Here is a 20,918-nt window from a genome sequence, read left to right as displayed (position 1 = left end):
GTAAATGTTCAGTTGTAAACGCTTGAAACAACAGCCACAGCATTTTGTTCAGCATTATGAACATTTCAGAGTTACAAACAACCTCCATTCCTGAGGCGTTTGTAACTCTGAGGGCTTGCCTACACTTATTGGGAGATCGATGCGTGGCGATTGATGCATCAGCGGTTGATTTAGCGTGTCTAGTGAAGACCTGCTAAATCTACCACAGATCGCTCTCCTGTCGACTCTTGTACTCCACTGGATTGAGAAGAGTAAGGGGAGTCGACAGGAGAGCGTCTCCCATCGACATTGCATAGTATGCGCTCAGTGGCAAGTAGATCTAAGCTACATTGACTTGAGTTACACTATTCACATAACTCAAATTGCGTCGCTTAGATTGACTTTTTCCTGTAGTATAGACAAAGTCTTAGGTTCTACTGTATCCCCAGAGCAGGTCCCTCCTGTACACTAAAAAATGCAGGGATCCTGTGAAAAAAACAGTATATTATCACGTAACTAGACTGTATCATAAAACATACATACTACGGGGGCTGAATTAGGCAACCTTAATTCCCGTGTTTCCTAACTTTTGAGTGCTTGACTTTTCAACCTTAATAATGGTTCTTTTAACACAGTTATTTTGTGTGTAATTTCCTACATTTTATAAACACAAACTGAAAAAACAAATTTCATCATATGACATAATCATAGAACCACAGATGTGTAGGACTGGAAGGGACCTCAATAGGTGACCTAGTCTAGTCCCCTGCACTTAAGACAGGACGAAGTAATAACTGGACCATTCCTGACAGGCGTTTGTCTAACCTGCTCTTAAAAACCTCCAATGACCGAAGTTCCACAATCACCCTAGGCAGTCTGTTCCGGTGCTTAACCACCCTGTCAGGAAGTTTTTCCTAATGTCCAACCTAAACCTCCTTTGCTGCAACTAGAAAAGGAGGACTTGTGGCATCTTAGAGACTAACAAATTTATTTGAGCATACAGCTCACCTCATCACATGCATGCAGTGGAAAATGAGCTGTAGCTCACAAAAGCTTATGCTCAAATAAATCTGTTACTCTCTAAGGTGCCACAAGTACTCCTTTTCTTTTTGCGGATACAGACTAACACGGCTGCTACTCTGAAACCTGTCACTTTTGCTGCAACTGAAACCCATTACTTCTTGTCCTATCCTCCAAGGTTAACAAGAACAACCTTTTATGTACTTGAAAACTGTTATCATTTCTCCCCTCAGTCTTCTCTTCTCCAGACTAAACAAACTCAGTTTTTTCAATCTTTCCCCATAAGTCATGTTTTCTAGACCTTTAATAATTTTTGTTGCTCTCCTCTGGACTTTCTCCAGTTGTCCACATCCCTCAGGAAATGTGGCACCAAGAATTGGACACAGTACTCCAGTTGAAACCTTATCAGCCCTCATCTGGGTCATCAGCAGGGTTGGATCTTTTAGCTCCACCACACAGACCTCTACCACTTGAGCTATCAGAGTAACTGATATGAGTTGTAGGTTGCCATCCTCTAGCACTTGAGGGGGATGAGAGACACACTTTGCCAGTGGGTTTCACGGGTATTTGCTGATAGCAGAGAAATGCTGAAATTCAGGAATCTGGGGTTCCATACCAGGTTCTGGAAAGGAATGTGCTCTAGTGGTCACAGACCCTTCTGTATCTTGTTTCCTCAAACCTGATCACTTCTGCCCACGTCCTCTTCAGCCTCTTCACTGTCCAAGTCCTGTTTTTGTGAGCAACTGAAAACAGGATCTTGTTATGGGAAGTGTTGGGCAACCTTACTAATAAGCAGTGCTACCAGCTCCACCTATAATAAAAACGGTCTCCTATGTGAGGCTGGTTGTTCAACTGCTCTTTTCAGATCAAGCATGACTGAGGTACAGAGATAAGTGTCCTCAACATATTGATACCTCTGCACCCAGATATCCTAACTAACCTTCCTAACTGTCTCATGTACATAGGTTAATGAACACACACACAGATATATGATCTGACCTTCTTGTTGTTTTACGTTGTGGGATACTCACATACCTCTCAGAGTATTCTGAAGGTTGGGGTCAAATGCCCACAATTCCCTCTGATTTATCCCATAATCAAACACTTTCATATGACATTTACGAACTCGCCACTGCAAACTCAGATGCAACAAAGAGGAACACAGCTCTCTGTTCCACTGTTAAGGGCAGCACATACAATCCTTTTGTATTTGCAAGGATGCAGTACTTAGAGAGATTCAACTGAAGCTGACTCAAGAGTGAATTTAGAGTTTTACCATCTCCTTTCCAAGTCACTGTAAATATTCTTGTTCCTGAGGGAGGGCGGTAGCTGTGCCTGCACATGGCTCCTCTCCCCATAGTGCACCTTCTTCCTGGACAAAGCAACAGCATGAGACAGAGTGCAAGAAGCCATGTTTTCAGCAAAAGGTGGCAGCTAAGAGGAACAGATGTGGCTGTGAAGAAGACTGCACTGGGCATTTAAAATGAGGTGAACTTATGGCCACTGTGACCTCCTGGGCAGCAGAGTTCAATCAAATGTACTATTGGAGAGGGAATTCTTTAAGGGAATGTTGCTTTGTGGGGCTGCAGCTGAAGGACTGTTTATAGGGGTGTAGGTACATGTGAGTCCAGAGTGCCACTATGCCCACAGAACTGAACTGCAAGGGGCCTATATTGTTCTGGAAACAGGTATAACAGCTGGAGAAAGTGGGAGGGTTTTTTGTAGGAGACACAATTAAGTATGGATGCACACCAAGCTTTACAGAAGAATGGAGAGTTTTGTTGGTATGACTTTCTAATGTAGATCAGGCTTTAGTCTTGCTACAAGCAAAGGGTAAATCACGGCCTAATCACAGATCTGCCTAGGGAGGGGTGTGAGGCAAAAAGGACAGTTTGCCCTAGGCTCCCACATTTGAGAAGGCCCCCAAACCAAGTGACATTTTGACCTGAGGTGTGGGGTCGCAACACCACTCAGATTTGGCCCGCCATTTGTTGCATACCAGGTTGCAACACCTGGAGTGGGGAGCGGGGCCCAGCTGCATGGGACAGGAGCTGAGACACTGCTGCAGCATGACTGTGGGCTGGCTCACTCTCCAAACCAACCCCCTGCCTCCTGGGCCTCCCATCAGCGGTAATTTTTTTGGAAGGGTGGGGATGCCTCCGTTTCAGATTTTGTCCCAGGCCTCCAAAAACCTCTGTGCACCCCTGCTTAATCTGTATCAATTTCCTTAGACCCAGTCTACACTTTCCCCTCATTTCATCTCCTTACCCACTGTTATCCCTCTATGCACCTCTTTAAATAACTGTCCTCCCTCCCTAGGGCTTAAATTTAGATTTTAAAGTAAAGATTGAGCCTGAGTATTTGTACATTTTACCTGCAAAATAAGAAACATTATAAACAAACCTTGGATTGTGAAACACGAAACAGACTATGAAAGTCAGCCCGTGAAACAGAGTGATTCATTACTAACTTACAGAACTGTAAAGTGTGCCCCCACGGGCAGTGCAGCTGAAGGTTATTTTTCTAGAAACTATGTACATCTAAAGTTGTAACAATAGGGTCCTATGTAGACCTTTTCATTTCAGTGCTATCTTGCAAGCAAGGCAAATAAACCACAGACAAAAAGGAGAGGAAACACTTTTTCTCTTTTAAAGAAGAGGTCCGGTGTGTTAATAATTTCCAATCTATAAGCAACCCAGAATTTGTTTTATATTACAATACCCCAATTCACATTTCCAGCCCCCTCTTCCAGGCTGCACTTGTCTCCCATGTTTATAAATCTCAAAGAAAAGATAAGGTACTCAGACCATAAAAAAAGAAACAGGAGTGCTTTCACCCTATCTTTTATCTCTACCATATATTTAACTGGAACCCTCCCAGTACCTATTTGTAAAGAATTTGCAGTACAAGACAGGAACATGACTGCCTCAGCAATACTGTAGCTAAGGACAAAAGAAAAAATTACTTTTGTGTTAAATACTATGAGAAGGAATGGGAGATATACTGTATACTTGACAACATGGCTACCAAAGAAATCAATTCTTGATATTTATCTAATTTTTTAAAGACAGAGACAGTAGTGTGGTTTAGTGGTTAGAGCATGGACTGAACATCTCTTAACAGTGACTTCCTACATAGTAGGCAAGTCTCAAATTCTTAGGGCAAATGTACATTACTAAATTAAGCCGACCTAAGTCATGTTGACATACAGCCACCACAGTAATGGAATCGTTCACATTATGCTCTGTGTGTCGGTGGTGCGCTCCCTCACCAGGAGCACCTGCACCAATTTAACTGCCAGTATGGGGGCATTGTGGGACTGTTTCTGAAATGCAGCAACAGTCGATGTGAGCAACACAATGCCTACACTGACACTGTGTTGACCTAACTACTATGCCTCTTATGAAGGTCGAGTTATTAAGTTGGCACAATGAGTGAGTTACATCAGTGGGAGCTATATTTTAGTGTAGATGCTTACAAAGTTAGGTCAACGTGAACTGCCTTACGTCGACCTAACTCTGTAGTGTAGACCAGGCCTTAATGAGCTGTTAACACATGTCAGTCAGTCTGCGCTGTCTAGCATGGGGCTGATTCACATGCCAACTTGTCTCACTCTAACTGTTCATACAGACAAAAGCACTTAGTGTTTGTTAGAGCAACATGTTTCCAAAGCTGTAAAATGGGGCTAGTAATGCCAACATACATACCACACCAGGGTGTTGGGAGGCTCAATGAAAAGTGCTAAGCATTCATTTATGTTTTGGACATTAGGGTGGAATGACTTCATTCTATCACATTTCATTGAAAGGATTGTTCTACCTCCATACTTTCATACAATATGTAATGAGGGAATGAAACCTCCTGCTGTGGGTGGAGATCAGAAATACAAATGCACTTCTGTTCTGGTAGAGAGAACATTAACACACAGAAGCACTGGGGATTATGTAGACAGTCTACCACCCACATGAGATTAATGACTGACTAAGAGTTTGAATTTTTTTTTAAGAGGTATAAACACATACACTTTATTTGAGGTGTATAAGAAACATACTTGGCGAGCTGATCTGGCACTGGCTAGACCCTTGTAGTGATAATTGTTTAGTATTTACTCCTGAATCTGTTCTGATATGTTATATATGTATATTTCCTTGAAGAATCAGATAACAGTTAAAGGACAAAATATGTAACATTATCCAATAACAACATGAATTGTATACATGAAAAAGGAGAGAGATCACTTGATCATTAACTGTTAGGTTCACTCCCTCTGGGGCACCTGGCATTGGCCATTGTTGGTAGACAGGATACTGGGCTGGACGGACCTTTGGTCTGACTCAGTATGGCCATTCTTATGTTCTTACAGACCATGGACCAGATTCAGACCATGGGTGCAGGGACATGAATATTGTATCCTCTGCATAGGTTAGGGCAGTTACACCAGGGGAGGCGTTCACCACTGGGAGAAGGCAGGTGATGGTACCATTGCACCTCCTCCAACTGGGTTTTACTAAAGAAAGCAGCTTCCATGAAGTTCTTGTGGGAGCTCCACCGGTGAAGGCTCCATAAGAGATCTGCTGATTCAGTGCACCTCCTGAATTGTCTGACCTGGCCTAGTCACCAGCATGTTTGGCTTTGCGGTGGCTGGGTCAAGATCCCTCAGTGGATCAGGGTTTTTAGTTGGCTTGGCTACTGTATCTCACCACTCCTCCCTTGGCTTTCTGCTGCTGAAAACCTGTAGCCTAAGTTTTGCTGATTCAAAGTGCAGACTGAAGGGGTGAATCTGGTCCATAAGTACAGGAATCACTATCAACCAATGAAGTGAACTTATCAATTGATTGGAAATGCATCAGCCATTCTATGTCAGTGACACCACAGTGGTAATATTTTTAAGGGAGAAGGAGAAAGAATGAAAAATAACATTCAACTGAAATTACTGAGGCAAATTAGGTCTGTAGGGTCACCTGGATTAGAATTTGGTAAATATATTAGGACTAACATCCCTTCTGCTGCAGAAGGTCCATAGGATCGTCAAAGGAACACTCTCAGCTGGAAATCTGCAACCCAGTAGATTTTAAAAGTGAATTAAAAGCAGTTCGTGGTGCTCCACATGCCCCCGAGGCCCCCGCCAGTTTTGTGCTTTTGTAATCACATTTTATTATTTTGAAAAATGATTTTTTTTCTCTTGTTGCTGTGTGAAAGATGCATGCAGACAACATGGGGAACTGACTGCCTTTCCAGCTGAAAGAATGAAATTGATTATACACGAAATGCTGTCAAATGTACCAAGTGCAACTGAAAAAGAGAGAAAAATGTATGCTTTCTCTTAAGTCTTTGGGTTATATATTAATCTTAGGTGTAATAACAACAGTAGAAGGTTAAAAAAAATCAGAAGTGTGTCATTTTAAGTGGAGTCCCTTTAATAACTGTATGTTGGCAATATCCAGGATTTACATTGTGTCTGACATTCATACCCCATAGCATCATGCTGGAGCATTAATTTAATAATGACACAGAAGGAAGACTACTACTCATTGAGGACCCAGTCCTGAAACAAGATCTGTGGAATGGTGAACCCTTACAACCATGTGAAATTTTCCTGCCTCAGTTGATAGGAAGATCAAGTATTCAGGATTAGGAAGTAAGCCAGGAGTCCACTGAAAGGCTCAGAGGTGAATTTGCTAGGGGGGTTATGGACAGCCTAATGGAATGGAAAGACTGGGGGTGGGGAAAATGTTGGTGAATCTTTGCCTTGATCAGCTTTAATCCAGCCAGGTACCTCTGGGGCAGAAGGTTAGTGCTGTATGCTTATTTAGTTCTTGGCCTCTCTGTGGAAACTGCCAGCAAAGGATCAACTAATGACAACTTCGGTGGTGTGTATTGTGATGATTGCATATAACATCTTTGCAGAAGGCCAACTTAAAAGTCTAAAATACAGAAGTGGTTATTTTTGATTATAATGTTTTTCCATAGCCCATGTGTCTTTCTGAATAATGGAAACAATGACTTATGTTGGAATAAACTATTTCTGCATATTATGGAGTTTGAACTTGTTTATCTTGTGGATTACACTGAGCCTGGAATTTATGCATCTCCTATAAAAACTGTTCTTCAGAAGTGTGAAACTCTTTCTGGTTTGAGAATGACTGAACAGCATTTTTGCCATTGCCATGTCTATACTGAGATTTTTCTTAAAATTCCTACCTGTGGTAGTAACAATGGGAGCTATAGTGCAGACCAGGCATTGGTGACCACTAGCATTTTTACTACTGTGTCATCTAGATTTGATCTGCACAGAGATTAAGGTGACCAGATGTCCCGATTTTATAGGGACAGTTCTGATATTCAGAGCTTTGTCATATATAGGTGCCTATTACACCCACCCCATCCTGATTTTTCACACTTGCTATTTGGCCACCTACCAGAGATAGAGGACATGGTGGTAAAAATACCAGTGCTTTGTCTACACTAGAGTTCCCACTATTCCCATCACCAGGAGAGCAGCACTAGTAATAGTGCAATGGTGCAAAACTTTACAGAAAGCATCAGATTAGACAAGGCCACAATGCCAAAACACTATTCTGTCCTTGTCAAATTTAGCCTAATCTAATGACTATGTATTAATTATATTGATTACTTAAGAATTCCCAGTTATCACTTTGAAGTTTAACAGGTTCTTGTCCCAAGATCAGGTCCAGTATGATTAAAATTACAGTACAGTGGAGAACCCTGATGTGCACAGTTGCAATACTCACACTGTAGGAACCCTTCTATATTTACAATAGTTTTTTAATACATTTAGCAAAGTCACGAACACTTTAAACCAGTAAGGTAGAGAGAGATAATACAGAATGTACATCTGAACATCCATATACTCACACCATCCCTTGCAGAAAAACCTGAAATGTTAGCCACGATTTTCCTCGTCAGCATCACCTTCCTCATCATCACCAGTGACCATCATCCTTTTTATAAAAAGTTATGCTGACGCCCCTACATCTAATGTATAGTCAGTAGGGGTTTCTCTTGTCTTCCTCATTTGTATTTCCTCATCTTACTAATATTGGGGTGTCATTCTCCTATAGATTAGCATATTAATTATCTCAACTTATTATCATATATGTCAATTTGTTGCCATGGCACTCTTGCGGTCAGATAACTGTGGATGTTCTATCTAGAAGCTGGTGTTAGCTCATGTTCCTGTGGTTTGCTGATGTCGTTATTAACAAAATTCACCCTTCCACACTCCATTTCCCGTTCCCCAAAACTTAGGGGTGATGGTTGGACCATTTATCTGTGCCAATGTTCATAGGCCTCAAGTCTTATGCTAACTACTGAAGCCAATTTGTTACAAGATACAGGTCTGTAGGTTCCTTGCATTACTGCTGCATAAAATAAATGCTAAAGTTAGCTCTATGGGCTACACAAACCAGAAGAGGTTATATACTTCAAAGGGACTTTTCAAGAAAGACACAAACAGTTCCACTGAATAGCTTTTATCTTATTTATTGTTAGTGGTAGATCTGCTGAACTTTACTACCCCATTCTTATAATACAAAATAATCGCAGTGCAATTTGGTATGACTTTTTAGAAAGACTGTGCCCTCCAGCTTGTGAAAATGATAAATTTAAAATATGTCCTTCAAACAAAGTTTCTGTATTGTTTGTTTAGTCTTATATGGGAAATACTTCACAGCACAAATTAAGAGTCTGTTCAAACAGTCTCCAGTAATAAAAGGAAAGCATATGATAGGATGTTGTAAAACTAACCTGGCAAATACTTTATAATCACTTCTATCTTTTGAGTGACATTATCCTCCATCCCCATTAAACCTTACTGCTTTGGACTTTTAAAAGCTAGACTGGACAAAATACCAGAAAATGAACCAAAGGAAACTATCCTGCACTGGCCCCTGGGAAACAGAATGGATAACCTAATAGGTCTTTCTGTCTCTAACTCTTATATAATTCTCTCCAGTGGGATTGGAGGGGGGCGGGGGGAGTTACTGTCTGTCATGTGCATGCCATGTGTTAATGACTTTTCTTCCCCCCTCTCTCTCTCTCTCTTTTTTTTTTTAATTCCCAAGGGTTTCCTCCTCTGGTTTCCACTTCTTTGTATTGTTTCTGGTGCACCAGTTTCTATAGCAACTTCTCCTAGCAGTGATGAAACACTGGTGCACTATAAAGCTGAACCTTGCCTATTTGAGCCATTTGAAGTCTGCACTGTAAGTACAGCAGTGGTTTCTGTCAGTGTAGAAAAATCTGTGCTCAAACTTACCATAGATTTGGGACTATGGTGTCCCACTGCTGGAGAAAAGAGGCATTTATCCTTCTTATGGCACTAATGCTGTTAGAGGAGAGAGAAAGCCTTTGCAATTTGTTGAGTAGTTGCTAAATAGTGTTTCAGTAGAATACGGAGGCATTTAAAGTGTGTTTCTCCTCTGACAAGTGTCTGTGTAAAAATGGCAGTCAATTAATAATGGTTCCTTATTAATTTTATTCAATTTACAAGTAATGATTTTTTTCTGCTCGTGTTTCAAATTCAGCCTGGGAGCTGAAAATCAAAATGATTTGTTTTCTGCTCACGTTTCACCTCCAGAAATCAAGTTCCTAAAATCTTGATGACACCTGTGCAACCTCACCCTCTTCCAATTTCACTCCCAAGCAATCTCACTGTTTTCAAATTATACTCTAAATTACTCCTGCACAATCCAATTGTCTTCCAGTTCCACTCCAGTTACTTCATAGAATCATAGAATAGAGTATCAGAGTTGGAAGGGACCTCAGGAGGACATCTAGTCCAACCCCCTGCTCAAACCAGGACCAATCTCCAATTTTTGCTCCAGATCCCTAAATGGCCCCCTCAAGGATTGAACTTACAACCCTGGGTTTAGCAGGCCAATGTTCAAACCACTGAGCTATCCCTCCCCCCAAATTTCCACACACCCTAGTGCCGGCAGATTACATCTTAAATTGCATCTGTGCCACCTCACTTCCTTTAGTTGTGGAACATGTGTAACAGGTGAGAATTTGGCTCTGCAATTGGAATTTACTTCACAATTCTGTTGCTGATGCAAGAAGTATATTGGCTTTGTAGTGATAACATGGTAAAGAGCTAAAAGCTTACTGTCTTAGAAAGTGAATAGATATAACTCTGAATACACACAGGGAGCAAGGATGGAGAGGAAAACTAGTCTTGCTGTTTAGGCACTGAACTAGGACTCTGGAAATCAGTATTTAATTCCCAGTCCTGTCACACATTTCCTATGTGACCTAAGGGAAACCACTTCATTGAATTGGCCTCGTTAGCACTGACCCCCACACTTGGTACGGCAACTCCCATCTTTTCATGTGCTGTATATTTATACCCGCTTACTGTATTTTCCACTCTATGCATCTGATGAAGTGGATTATATCCCACGAAAGCTTATGCCCAAATAAATTTGTTAGTCTCTAAGGTGCCACAACGACTCCTTGTTGTTTTTACTTAATCTCTCTGTCTCTGAGTTCCACACCTGTAAAGTAGGTATAATACATCTTCCCTACCTCACAGGTGATCTTTGAGGATAAGTTCATTAACGTTTGTGAGGTAACTGTTCAGTATGGTAGTAGTGGTCTAGACAGACTGTTGAGTAGTGACATTTCTACATAGTCACTTTTCAGAGTAAAAGAAGCTACTGTGAAAGTTGATGATTTTTCTAGACACTTGTTAAAGAGCTTGTAGTTCCCATTTCAAAGCAGATGAAGCAATACTAAATAATGAGCTTTAAAATATCCAGAGCAATATAATAAAAAAATGAAAAACTTCAAAAAATGCAAACCATACATATGTTTCCTTGAAAGGACAGACACTGCCAATGGAAACTGACATTTTACCAAAAAATGCTTGCTTCTGCTACTACTACCACTGCCATAAAACCAAAGAATTTTAAAATCTAATTTACTTTTCACTATGTATGGTTTCCATTCATATTAAGTTTTATAATTTGTCCGATCTCAACCCGCCGTTATCAACAAAACCTACTTTAAAATATTGACATATTTTTATATCAGTCTAATATGAACACAGGCAAACAGAATAAAAGGAGACAAACCACTTCTGCCTTCAACTTTACTAGCCTCAAACACAAACCACTAAGGCCTGCAAAATGTCATTCAGCTCATAGAATATTAACATCCAGCAAGGAACCATAGGAACGTGATGTTGAAATATTCTCAATAGATAATGATGAGGTTATATAATTATTTACGATACAATACAAATTTGAAACTACAACTGGTTGACAATGCCCCTTTAAAGACCTGGCAATGATGGAAACTCGGTAGCAAAACGGCAATTCATTCTCCACAATACTGCAATTGAGTTCTGGGATTAGCCTCGGACTGTACCCAGTTAAGTGAGGAACAGAGTAGCTTGTCTGTGACTAAAACCACTTTCCCACCAAGGTGCCTGATCCTCAGCGGTGGGGAATACTTGCAATTCCCACTGAACTCAACAGGTGACATTCACCCCATGCTCAAGACCTACGTAGCACGTAAATTCCACTTAAACCTTATTGTGAGGACTTATGTGGGACTTAGATGTGGGACTAATCTTTGTGCAGATGCTCTCTAAACAAGGGTGAATTTTAGGATCAGATGCCAAAGAATAAACATTACTGGGAGCAAATGGCAGGTAGCCAGAGGAGGGAATTGGGTTTGCCAGCTTACCCTTCTTTGCTGACTCCACTGTCAAGGAATCACTCCCAAGAACGGGTCCTAGTGGCCTCCTGGAACCATTGCTAGCCTCAGCTTTCCAGGAATAGTCCTTGAAAAGCTCCAGCTTTTCCTGACTAGCTGTCACTAAGAGCAGAAAGCTATCCTGTCATAACCGTAACAGACTTCTGACCTCACTGTATCTCAGTATTGAGCTTCTTACTTTTAAACCATTGTTTTTGTTATTATGCTTAACCTACCTTCTGCTGCCAAATCTTCCCTTCTCTTAACCAACGTGCATCACACCCTTCTCCTCTGTCTTGCTACCTACATTATTGTGCACTTGCTTTCTTTGTCTCGTCCCTTTCCCTTTCATTTCCACAAATTCGCCTTCCACAACCTTTCACCTCTCTTCTTGAAGCCACACCGTCACAAACAATAAAATAAAAAGAACCATACAATAATCAGGAGAGATTTTAGTTTATAAAACAAAAATTTCAAATATTTAATTAAAAACAAAGAACCATCAAGATGTGTGCCAACTATCTCAAATAAATAGAGACTCTTACTGCTGTAACCCATGTCCTCCATTTGCAAGATGACCTGGACCATGGGACTGCCTGTTTTCCCAGACATTTAGCTGAAGGTGCTTTTCTCACACAACATCCAGTGGAGGAGGTGGAGCCAATCAAGTTCAAAACCCCAAGGAGAGCAGGAACCATAAGACGATCTGCTTGGAATTTTAGCCATTAGTCACGATTGCTGGCAGATATTTTGATTGAATCGGAGGAACAATTCTTGAAGACTATTTTCTTTTCAGCACCCAATGGTATGGGAACAAGTCCCACATGGGAGGAAAAATTGACAAGGCCCCCAAACTCTCAAACTCATTAACATTATTATTTTTATTATTACTTGAATTTTGGTAGCACCTAGGAGCCCCAGTCATGGACCAGGACCCTACAGTGCTAGCCACTCTCTACTTCTAATATTTAACTCCACACAAGAGAAAGGTATTGGCTTCATGACCAAATCTGCTGAGAGACAGAGAATAACTGTGAGAGGGTGCACTGTCTTTTATGTTCTTGGTTCCAAATCAATGTCTCCTCTCACCTATCCCCTAGAGACTTTACTGCTTTACACGGTTCTATGATTTGTGTGGCAGGGCAGTAATTCCTGGACTAGGAATCTGCAGAAGCAACTTCTCAAAGGACAACAGTAATACATGTCAAGGTAAAGCAACAGTTCTTCTTTAAGTAAGCCAGCTAGACTCAAATATGACCAGATACTAAACAGTACAATAGGTTGCCCTTTTTGGTCTGAATGGTTGGCCAATATTTGAGGCCTTGCAGGATGTTTCCATTAGGAGGAGAAATTGATGGTAGAGTCAGGTATTTATTTCCTGCAATCCTGTTTATTTACAAAACATGGACACAAACACCTGTTTCTCTGAACACAGTATGAACAAACAGAGCAGGCAGCGTCCTTGCTGGCTATTAGCTTCCCTTCCAGACAAAGCTCTGCCCAATATAATCTCTCTCTCTCAGCTTCCTCTCAGGGTCATGCTATCAGTGTTTCTCTGGCTTTGTCCTTACTTTTCTGGCTGCTTTCTTCTTCTAACACGTACAGCTAAAATCAAATTAATACCCCCAACCCCTGCTTTTGCAATCAGTTCCCAGTGAAACCCTCTCATTCTTACGAAGTTAATTTTTTGCTCAGCCCTTTCATTTGGTCAGTGCTTGGGGTGGTGACTTCGAGTGCTCCAGCTATCTTACTACATAAAGGAGCTTAATTGCTTTTTCCATTTTGCCCAGGTCAAGTGTGCCCATCAGCTTCAAAAAGGTACGTGATTGCCCACAGAGTACACACTTGCTGGAAGCTACCAATATACTTGAAGGAAGCTACCATGCTCGCTGGTATAAGATGATATATGGAGCAAAGAAGCAAGATCCTTCCATTTAAACATATATCCTTACGAATCCTCCATTATAAGAAGCAAACAACCACTAATTCATCATTGATACTTTTTAGTTACTATTTCCAATCCTTCTATCTTTTACCAATCTCATTTGTGTTGAGATGCTAAACGTACATCTACAGTAAAAATCAAGTTTCAAAATAATTATGTAACACATTCTCACTCTTGTGTCTATATCCAGAGGTCTATTCAACCTTGGACACACACCCATGAAATCTGTATTAACATTAATGTGAGGCATGTGTACATAGCCAAGGAAAGAAAGACCTTGTAAGTCTCTGAAAATGAATCATCTTATCTACAAAGCTAAAGAAAAAACATCGGTGTTATAAAACAGTAGCAAAGGGAATAGAGTTACTCTTCAACTACACCACCATTAACATTAAACTTGGTTAATGACTTCCTCTCCCAAGTGAATGAACATGAACTTTTCTGAATGTTAATTTCTTCTCTTATAATATGTATTTGAAAACACTTGATTAACTTTTAGAACTAAACCACTAAAACAACAGTTCCTGTGACCTCACTTTGACCTGACTTTGATAGACTCACATAATGATTAGATTAAAATAGTTGCTAAAGTCTGCAATTAGATAGCTCTCCTATATTGCAAGACAAGCTGTACAGACTTCCTTTACTTTATTTCATAAGTACTGCACAATACTGTACTTTTGATCATGTGAGACTGTTCTGGAGTGGAGGCGGGGGTTCCAGTAGACATAAATCCTGAGTTGAGTCAACAGAAAGAAGACTTTAATAAAATATTAGAATAGTGTATGTAAAGTACAGTATTCTGTACCACTGTATTATTTTAAAATCCAATTTACCTTTACAGTTTCAGTCCTTTACTTTTTCACTTAACTCAGGCTACTTACTCTATGAACCCTGGGTACATAGTCATTTGTGCAACCCACACTAATGCCTGTACTACCAAAACTTCACTGCTAATTTTAGTGAGCTAGCTAGATGAAAGCCCGCGTGGGTATGTCTACATAAGCTGCAAATCTATTTTTAAAAGAATCTTATTCCTTTTACTTGATTTGCCACGATGCCTTCTGCACATTTGCACAGTTCCTCATTTTTCTCACTTATACTTTATTTATTCTCTGAAGATTTTTTCCATATAGCAAATACATAAAGTACAACATTTTTTCAACTTAAATTTATCTGTGCTAGACATTTTAACAACAGGCTGATAAATATTCAACCATAATATACACAGTCATTTCAGTGGTTAAGAGATGAAAGTCTGCATTACTTTATTCAGGAAATGAAATGTAGGTTTCATTGCAATATCCTTTAGTACATGTAACTTATTTAAGTTATGCAGTGGGTTATTCAACAAGCAAGTGATGCAATGACTTGCACAGATAAGTTACTGCACAATTTACAAGGCTTTGGAGCTAATTCATAGTGACAAGCTGTTCCGTTATAATCATACCTCTCAAGGGCTCGACAGTCATAAGTAGAGAGCTCTGAATATTACTTAACAATTAAAAACTGCTCTACCATTTAGCAGAAGTTTGCATTTTGACTCTTGTGAAACCTAGCTACTTCAATGTTTATTAGGGCTAATACCACGCTTTCTTCTCTCAAGACAAAAATCAGCTCCATGGGAAACTTTAATTTAATACAACTTAAAACCAAACTAAAGACAATAGGGATGAAGAAGTCTGGGGAGGGTTGGGGAAAAAGATGGGGAGAATGATGCAGAAAGTGAAGGAACATTCAGTAGGACACCCCTGGCTGGTGAGAGCATGGAGTGGGAAAGGAATGTATAAAGAAAGGTTGACTTGTCCAACTAGACCTTCTTTATTGGCTTATGCTGTAAGTCCTACAGCTATAGTGGGAATTACATCCAGTTTCAAATTTTCTGGAGTTCATAAACAATAGGATCAGATGTTTTCTTTAGAGTTGAAAATGATTATAGTCTCTTGCATTCAGCAAGTTTCTATTTAGACACCACCATCAGTGTTCCCATAGGAGGAATTGTCCCAAATTAAAGAAAAAAGAAAGAATACAATCAAGAATATTCCAGCACTAAAGGGCTAACATAATACAATACTTGCAGGAGCAGTGCGGAATTTATCATTGTTCTACACTAAATGGCACCTCAGATAAGAGAAGAGTACTAGTCAAAAATAAATAAATAAAGGGTAAGATGATTGACAGTCTGAGGACAGAGCACAGATACTCTTGCCCAAACCAAATACTCTCTATATTTCTGTGTTTCTAAGATTCATGCATTTAAAGGCCAGAAGGAACTACTGGTATCATCTAGTCTGATCTCCTGCACAGTGTAGGCCACAGAACCTTACCTAGTAATTTTTTCCATAAAGCTCAGCTTTTGTTTGAGCTATAGCATATCTTTCAGAAATATATCCAGTCTTGATTTAAAGACTTCCAGTGATGGAGAATCCACCACATTCATAGGTAAGTTGTTCCAATGGTTAATTACTGTAACTGTGAAAATCATGCACCTTCTTTCCAGTCTGACTTTGTCTAAACTTTAGTTCCCAGCCCCTAAGGAACTGGTTATATTTCTGTCTGCTAGACTAAAGAGCCACCAACTATCAGAAATCTCTTTCTCATGTATATACTTGTAGGCCATGATCAAGTCACCTCAATCTCATAACATGTTCTAGTGCTGTCTTGATTTACAAACTTAGTTTAAAGTGTTTGCATCAAGGATGCCCAAAACATAGCTGGAGGGTCAACTGTGGCCCACTGAGTCCTAAAATCTTGCTTGTGGCTGTCCTCCCTCTAACTACAGGAGGACAACAAAGGTGATCAGGTGCAGGTTTTTCTAGAGGGTGAATTGAAAAAAGCAACAACTTCTATTCATTTACCTTGGAAAATACAAGTACAAGAAACATTATGGATGTGTACATTATTTTGATCTAAAAACGCCCACAAATTTATTGGTTCGTGGCAAGTGATGAATGAATTTGGGTACCCCGGGGTTATGCACACTAATGGCCTGGGTGCCAATATGTGCTGCTAGAACCTTGGGGCAAGTTACTGGAGCACTTTCCCCAAGGTCGGCTCCAGGCACCACCGTTCCAAGCAGGTGCTTGGGGCGGCAGTCAGAAAGGGGCGACAGAGTTTCCGCGGCAGCAGCTTCTCTGTTCCGCCAGCCACGGCGGCAATTCAGCGGCAGCTTCTCTCTCCCCTGCCGTCCATGGTGGCAATTTGGCGGCAACAGGTTTTTTCACTGCTTGGGGCAGCAAAAATGGTAGAGCCAGCCCTGACTTTCCCAGAATACATTTGGTGTTTTTATAAATTAGAAAATCAGATCTATCTGCATAAATCATCCCTCATTCTCAAATCACAGTCAAGATTGTGTGTTTTCAAAAGTGTGATGGCCACATCAAAAATACACAGTCATGAAATAAAAATAGTCAAAGCTGTTTGCCTTTTTTCCTTTTACAGGAAACAATTTAACAGCTACTCACTGTGAACAAGGAAGCAAAAATCTTTCCACATTAGTAACAGTGTGAGCTTTGTGAAGCCCTCTGCATCATATTCCACCACACCACTATAAAAACAGAAATATAAAACAAGAACACAGTTTTACACAATATTCCTTACAATAATAAACAATAAGCAAACAGATATTGAGTTAAAGCGAAGGAAAATACTCAAGATTTTACTTTATTTACTATCTGCTATTATGTTCTATCCAAATGCAGGCTGCATGTGGCTCCTCTCAAATGGAATAGTTTTCTAACTTACATCATAATAATGGAGCTTCCATCTGAGGAATGGCTATAGTCATTGTAAACAAGATACTTTTGAAAATGCAGTGAGCTCTGCTTATGGCACTTGCAATGGTAATTCAGGAATAACTGAACATATCTACCCAAAACTGCATGTATGTTACTCAGATAGAGATCATTAATACACTACGACATTGAAGTTAGATGTAAAAAGCAGAGACCTTACTGAAAATCTAGGGACCCATGTCATAACATTGACTTCCAATAGTCTAGGTCAGGGGTGGGCAAACAACGGCCCGGGGGCCACATCCCGCCCTCCAAACATTTTAATCCGGCCCTCGAGCTCCTGCTGGGGACTGGGGTCTGGGGCTTGCCCCACTCTGGCGCTCTAGGAGGGGAGCAGGGTCAGGGGCTTGCCCTGCTCCGCGTGGCTCCTGGAAGCAGCGGCATGTCCCCCCTCCGGCTCCTACGTGTAGGAACAGCCAGGGGGATCCGCACACTTCCCCAACCTCAAGCACTGCCCCTGCAGCTCCCGTTGGCTGGGAACTACAGCCAATGGGAGCTACAGGGGCAGCACTTGCAGACAGGGCAGCATGCAGAGCTGCCTGGCCGCGCCTCCACATAGGAGCTGGAGTGGAGGGGACATGCTGCTGCTTCTGGGAGCTGCTTGAGGTAAACGCTGCCTGGAGTCTCCACCCCTGCCCCCCATCCATGCCCCAACCTCCTGCCCCAGCGCTGATCCCCCTCCTGCCCTCTGAACCCCTCGATCCCAGCCCGGAGTACCTCCTGCACCCACAACCTCACCCCAGAATCCGCACCCCAGCTGGAGCCCTCACCTCCTCCTGCATCCCAACCCCCAATTTCATGAGCATTCATGGCCCACCATACAATTTCCATACCAACATGTGGCCCTCGGGCCAAAAAGTTTGCCCACCCCTGGTCTTAGGTGGAGTCTAAATCTAACAATTTATACATCGAAAATATACAAATATACATTCAAAATCCACAAATCATATTTTAAATTTGAAGAAGAGCTTTCACATGGACATATTTTTTAGTCACATAGAGAAAAAAAATCCATATGACAGCTGAATTAATATCTTCATCCTCGATTCCTGATTATCTTATATTGTTAAACACTCAGGCGTGTCAAATTACTGTGGTGCTGTTGTTATTGTTATTTTTGCTGCTGTTGTGTTTTTAATTTAGTTTTTGTATATTGTAAAATTTATCACATTGTCATAAATAATACACAAGGACCTAAATTCTGATTCAGTTGCTTATGCAATTCCCCTTCCCCCCCGAAATGGATTAAATACCCAAACCAGTGTATGACAGCATCAGAACATGTAAACTGGAATGTTTCAGTATACTAATTTGTTATGTACCATGTGCGTTTCATGCTTTTCATCATTAACTGAGAGGTAAACAACTTTATCTTATAGAACCTGGGATCAGATGGTATCTACGGTCATGTTTAAACCACAGCAGGATGCTAGCACAGTTTACTTGGTCATTATGGAGATGGATTCTTTTTCCCTTAAGAACTGTGTTATAAATCCACTGCACAGATGGAGGGTTTTCTGTAGCATAGATTGGATTGAATGATTCTCAGAAAAGAAATCATGTTTTTAGTTTTAGACCAGTTCTCCAAGGTCTGTACTAACTTCTGATTTGCACCATGGGGTAATTTAAGTCATTGATATCAATCTATAAAGACTTATATGGTTTGGATCCATAAGAGACTGCCTCTCTTCTTAGGTGTCATTGTGCCACCTCAGACCATCTGGGGTGCTCCTCCTTACAGTGTCTCTATAACCATCCATCCATTCATTTTTTGATGTGCCTATTGTCATAATATCTCTGTAGTCACTCTATACAGAAATAAGGAAACTTCAGTTTCTTCACAAAGGGATGAAATCTACTATCTCCTCCTCATTTTAGCTTACTTCCTGAGTTGAATCAATATGGTGGCTGGCTTCCAGAAGTAATAATGCTGGATTGCTTGTTAGCATCACTACCAGGAGAAGGCCCATGTGCACCATTTTCTGAAGATGCTAGATGTGGACTCATCCAGTGGAAGTTAATTATATAGCCAAGGGTCATGTAATAAGCATGCTCTCCTGCCCTACAGCAAGTTTTACCTCTAGCTTCAAGTCATCCTGTTGATTGTAGATGCTATAGAAGGATTATATATAATGTGTCAGCAGAACCTTATAATGAGAGGTAGAATGTCATTGCCTCAGCTAACAAACAAGACATCTAACTGTGAATCAGAAAGGTAAAATAATTTTGCTTTTGCTGCTGTTACAGGAGAAGATGCATTAAAAGAAGACTTACGTTCCAAAGTGACTCAGGAAAGCTGCAATATACTCCCTTCTCTTGTGGTATCCCTGAATAACATACTGTACCTGGGGGGGAAAAAAGCCAATCCAAAGCTATGAAGACATTTTACAGAAAGAAAAGGCTCCCAACTTTTCATATTTTTCTAGTTTTATGGGAGAAATCTATTTACAGAATATTAATAACATTGCATCCTACTTTTAGATGGCATGTTTCATCCTAAAGGATCCTAAAATGCCTTTCAAACAAACTGTACACAGGACTCTCTTCATGCACCTGTAGGTGAAGCAGCACCCAGTAGCACTACTGTGCAATAAGAAGTGAAGAAGAATATCATATCCAGTTGAAGCAATAGAAAGAACCTTAGATGAGCAATATGTAATTGGCTGAGCTAGCATTTGGCCAGGATGCTAGAGAAACATCCTGTTAAGAAAACTGCTTAGGACCATAATTGTGTGTGTCATCTGAAAAACAGCACCTCTAGCAGCAGAGTACTTCCTTACAGTAAGCTGTATTATTGGCTTCAGGCTGACCCAGATAGAAGAGAGCCACTTACTGAATCGTCAGCACCATATTCTGAAGTATCCTGAGTTTCCCTTGAAAGTCTTTCATCCCAGCACTGATCCAGACCACTACACTTAGGTTGGAAGATCTGAGCCCATTGAATAGTCCTTGCTTTACATGAATAGCTCTGTTGACTTGAATGGATTACTTGCAAGATAAGCAAGGTTTGACTCATGATGAAACCAATACCAAAGATGCTAGGCTGAAAGAGTATCTAGTTCCCAACTCATTATGTTATATCTATAGGATGCTTCCATTCATAGTCACTTATACAAATCCTACTTTGCTTTTCATAATGGAAACTAACTCTTTTAGAGCCTCTTAATGCAGAGAGAAAGAAGAGTGGGGAAAATATATACTTTATTTGTGTTGGCTATGGTAACATTGGATTTCCTTGGTTGGCAAATGCTTGTGTTAAGTTATTTGAAATAACCTTGATACAATCAGTGCTCAGAGCTATGTTATACTCTCTCAAAGTAAAATAATTCTATTTATGAAATAGGACTTATTTCAGTTTATAAAAAAGTGCTCAGTTTGAAGGCTTTGTGTGGGATCTGAAGCATTATTTTGGAAAAAGGAAAACAGATGATAAGTTTGCTTAAGTAACTTTGTTTAAAAAAAGG

General features: G+C 40.5%; 1 protein-coding gene across 12 annotated transcripts in view; it reads right to left on the bottom strand.

The window, feature by feature from the left end:
• BABAM2 (BRISC and BRCA1 A complex member 2) overlaps positions 1-20,918 on the bottom strand; it is a 318,227-nt gene that overhangs the window by 32,332 nt on the left and 264,977 nt on the right. For 10 of the 12 annotated variants that reach the window (XM_043543522.1, XM_043543524.1, XM_043543521.1 and 7 more), the window contains 2 exons: positions 19,729-19,799; positions 17,125-17,207 (listed from right to left, as the gene is read on the bottom strand). In XM_043543522.1, coding sequence (XP_043399457.1) covers positions 17,125-17,207; positions 19,729-19,799 — 154 coding nt within the window. The remainder of the gene's footprint in view (positions 1-17,124; positions 17,208-19,728; positions 19,800-20,918) is intronic. The other 2 variants (XR_006289773.1, XR_006289772.1) reach the window with 1 other exon arrangement.

Source organism: Chelonia mydas, chromosome 3 (genome assembly GCF_015237465.2).
Source record: "Chelonia mydas isolate rCheMyd1 chromosome 3, rCheMyd1.pri.v2, whole genome shotgun sequence".
NCBI classification, from domain to species: Eukaryota; Metazoa; Chordata; order Testudines; family Cheloniidae; genus Chelonia; species Chelonia mydas.
Note: the sequence above shows the minus strand (reverse complement) of the source record. Positions and strands in the feature narration are given on the sequence as shown.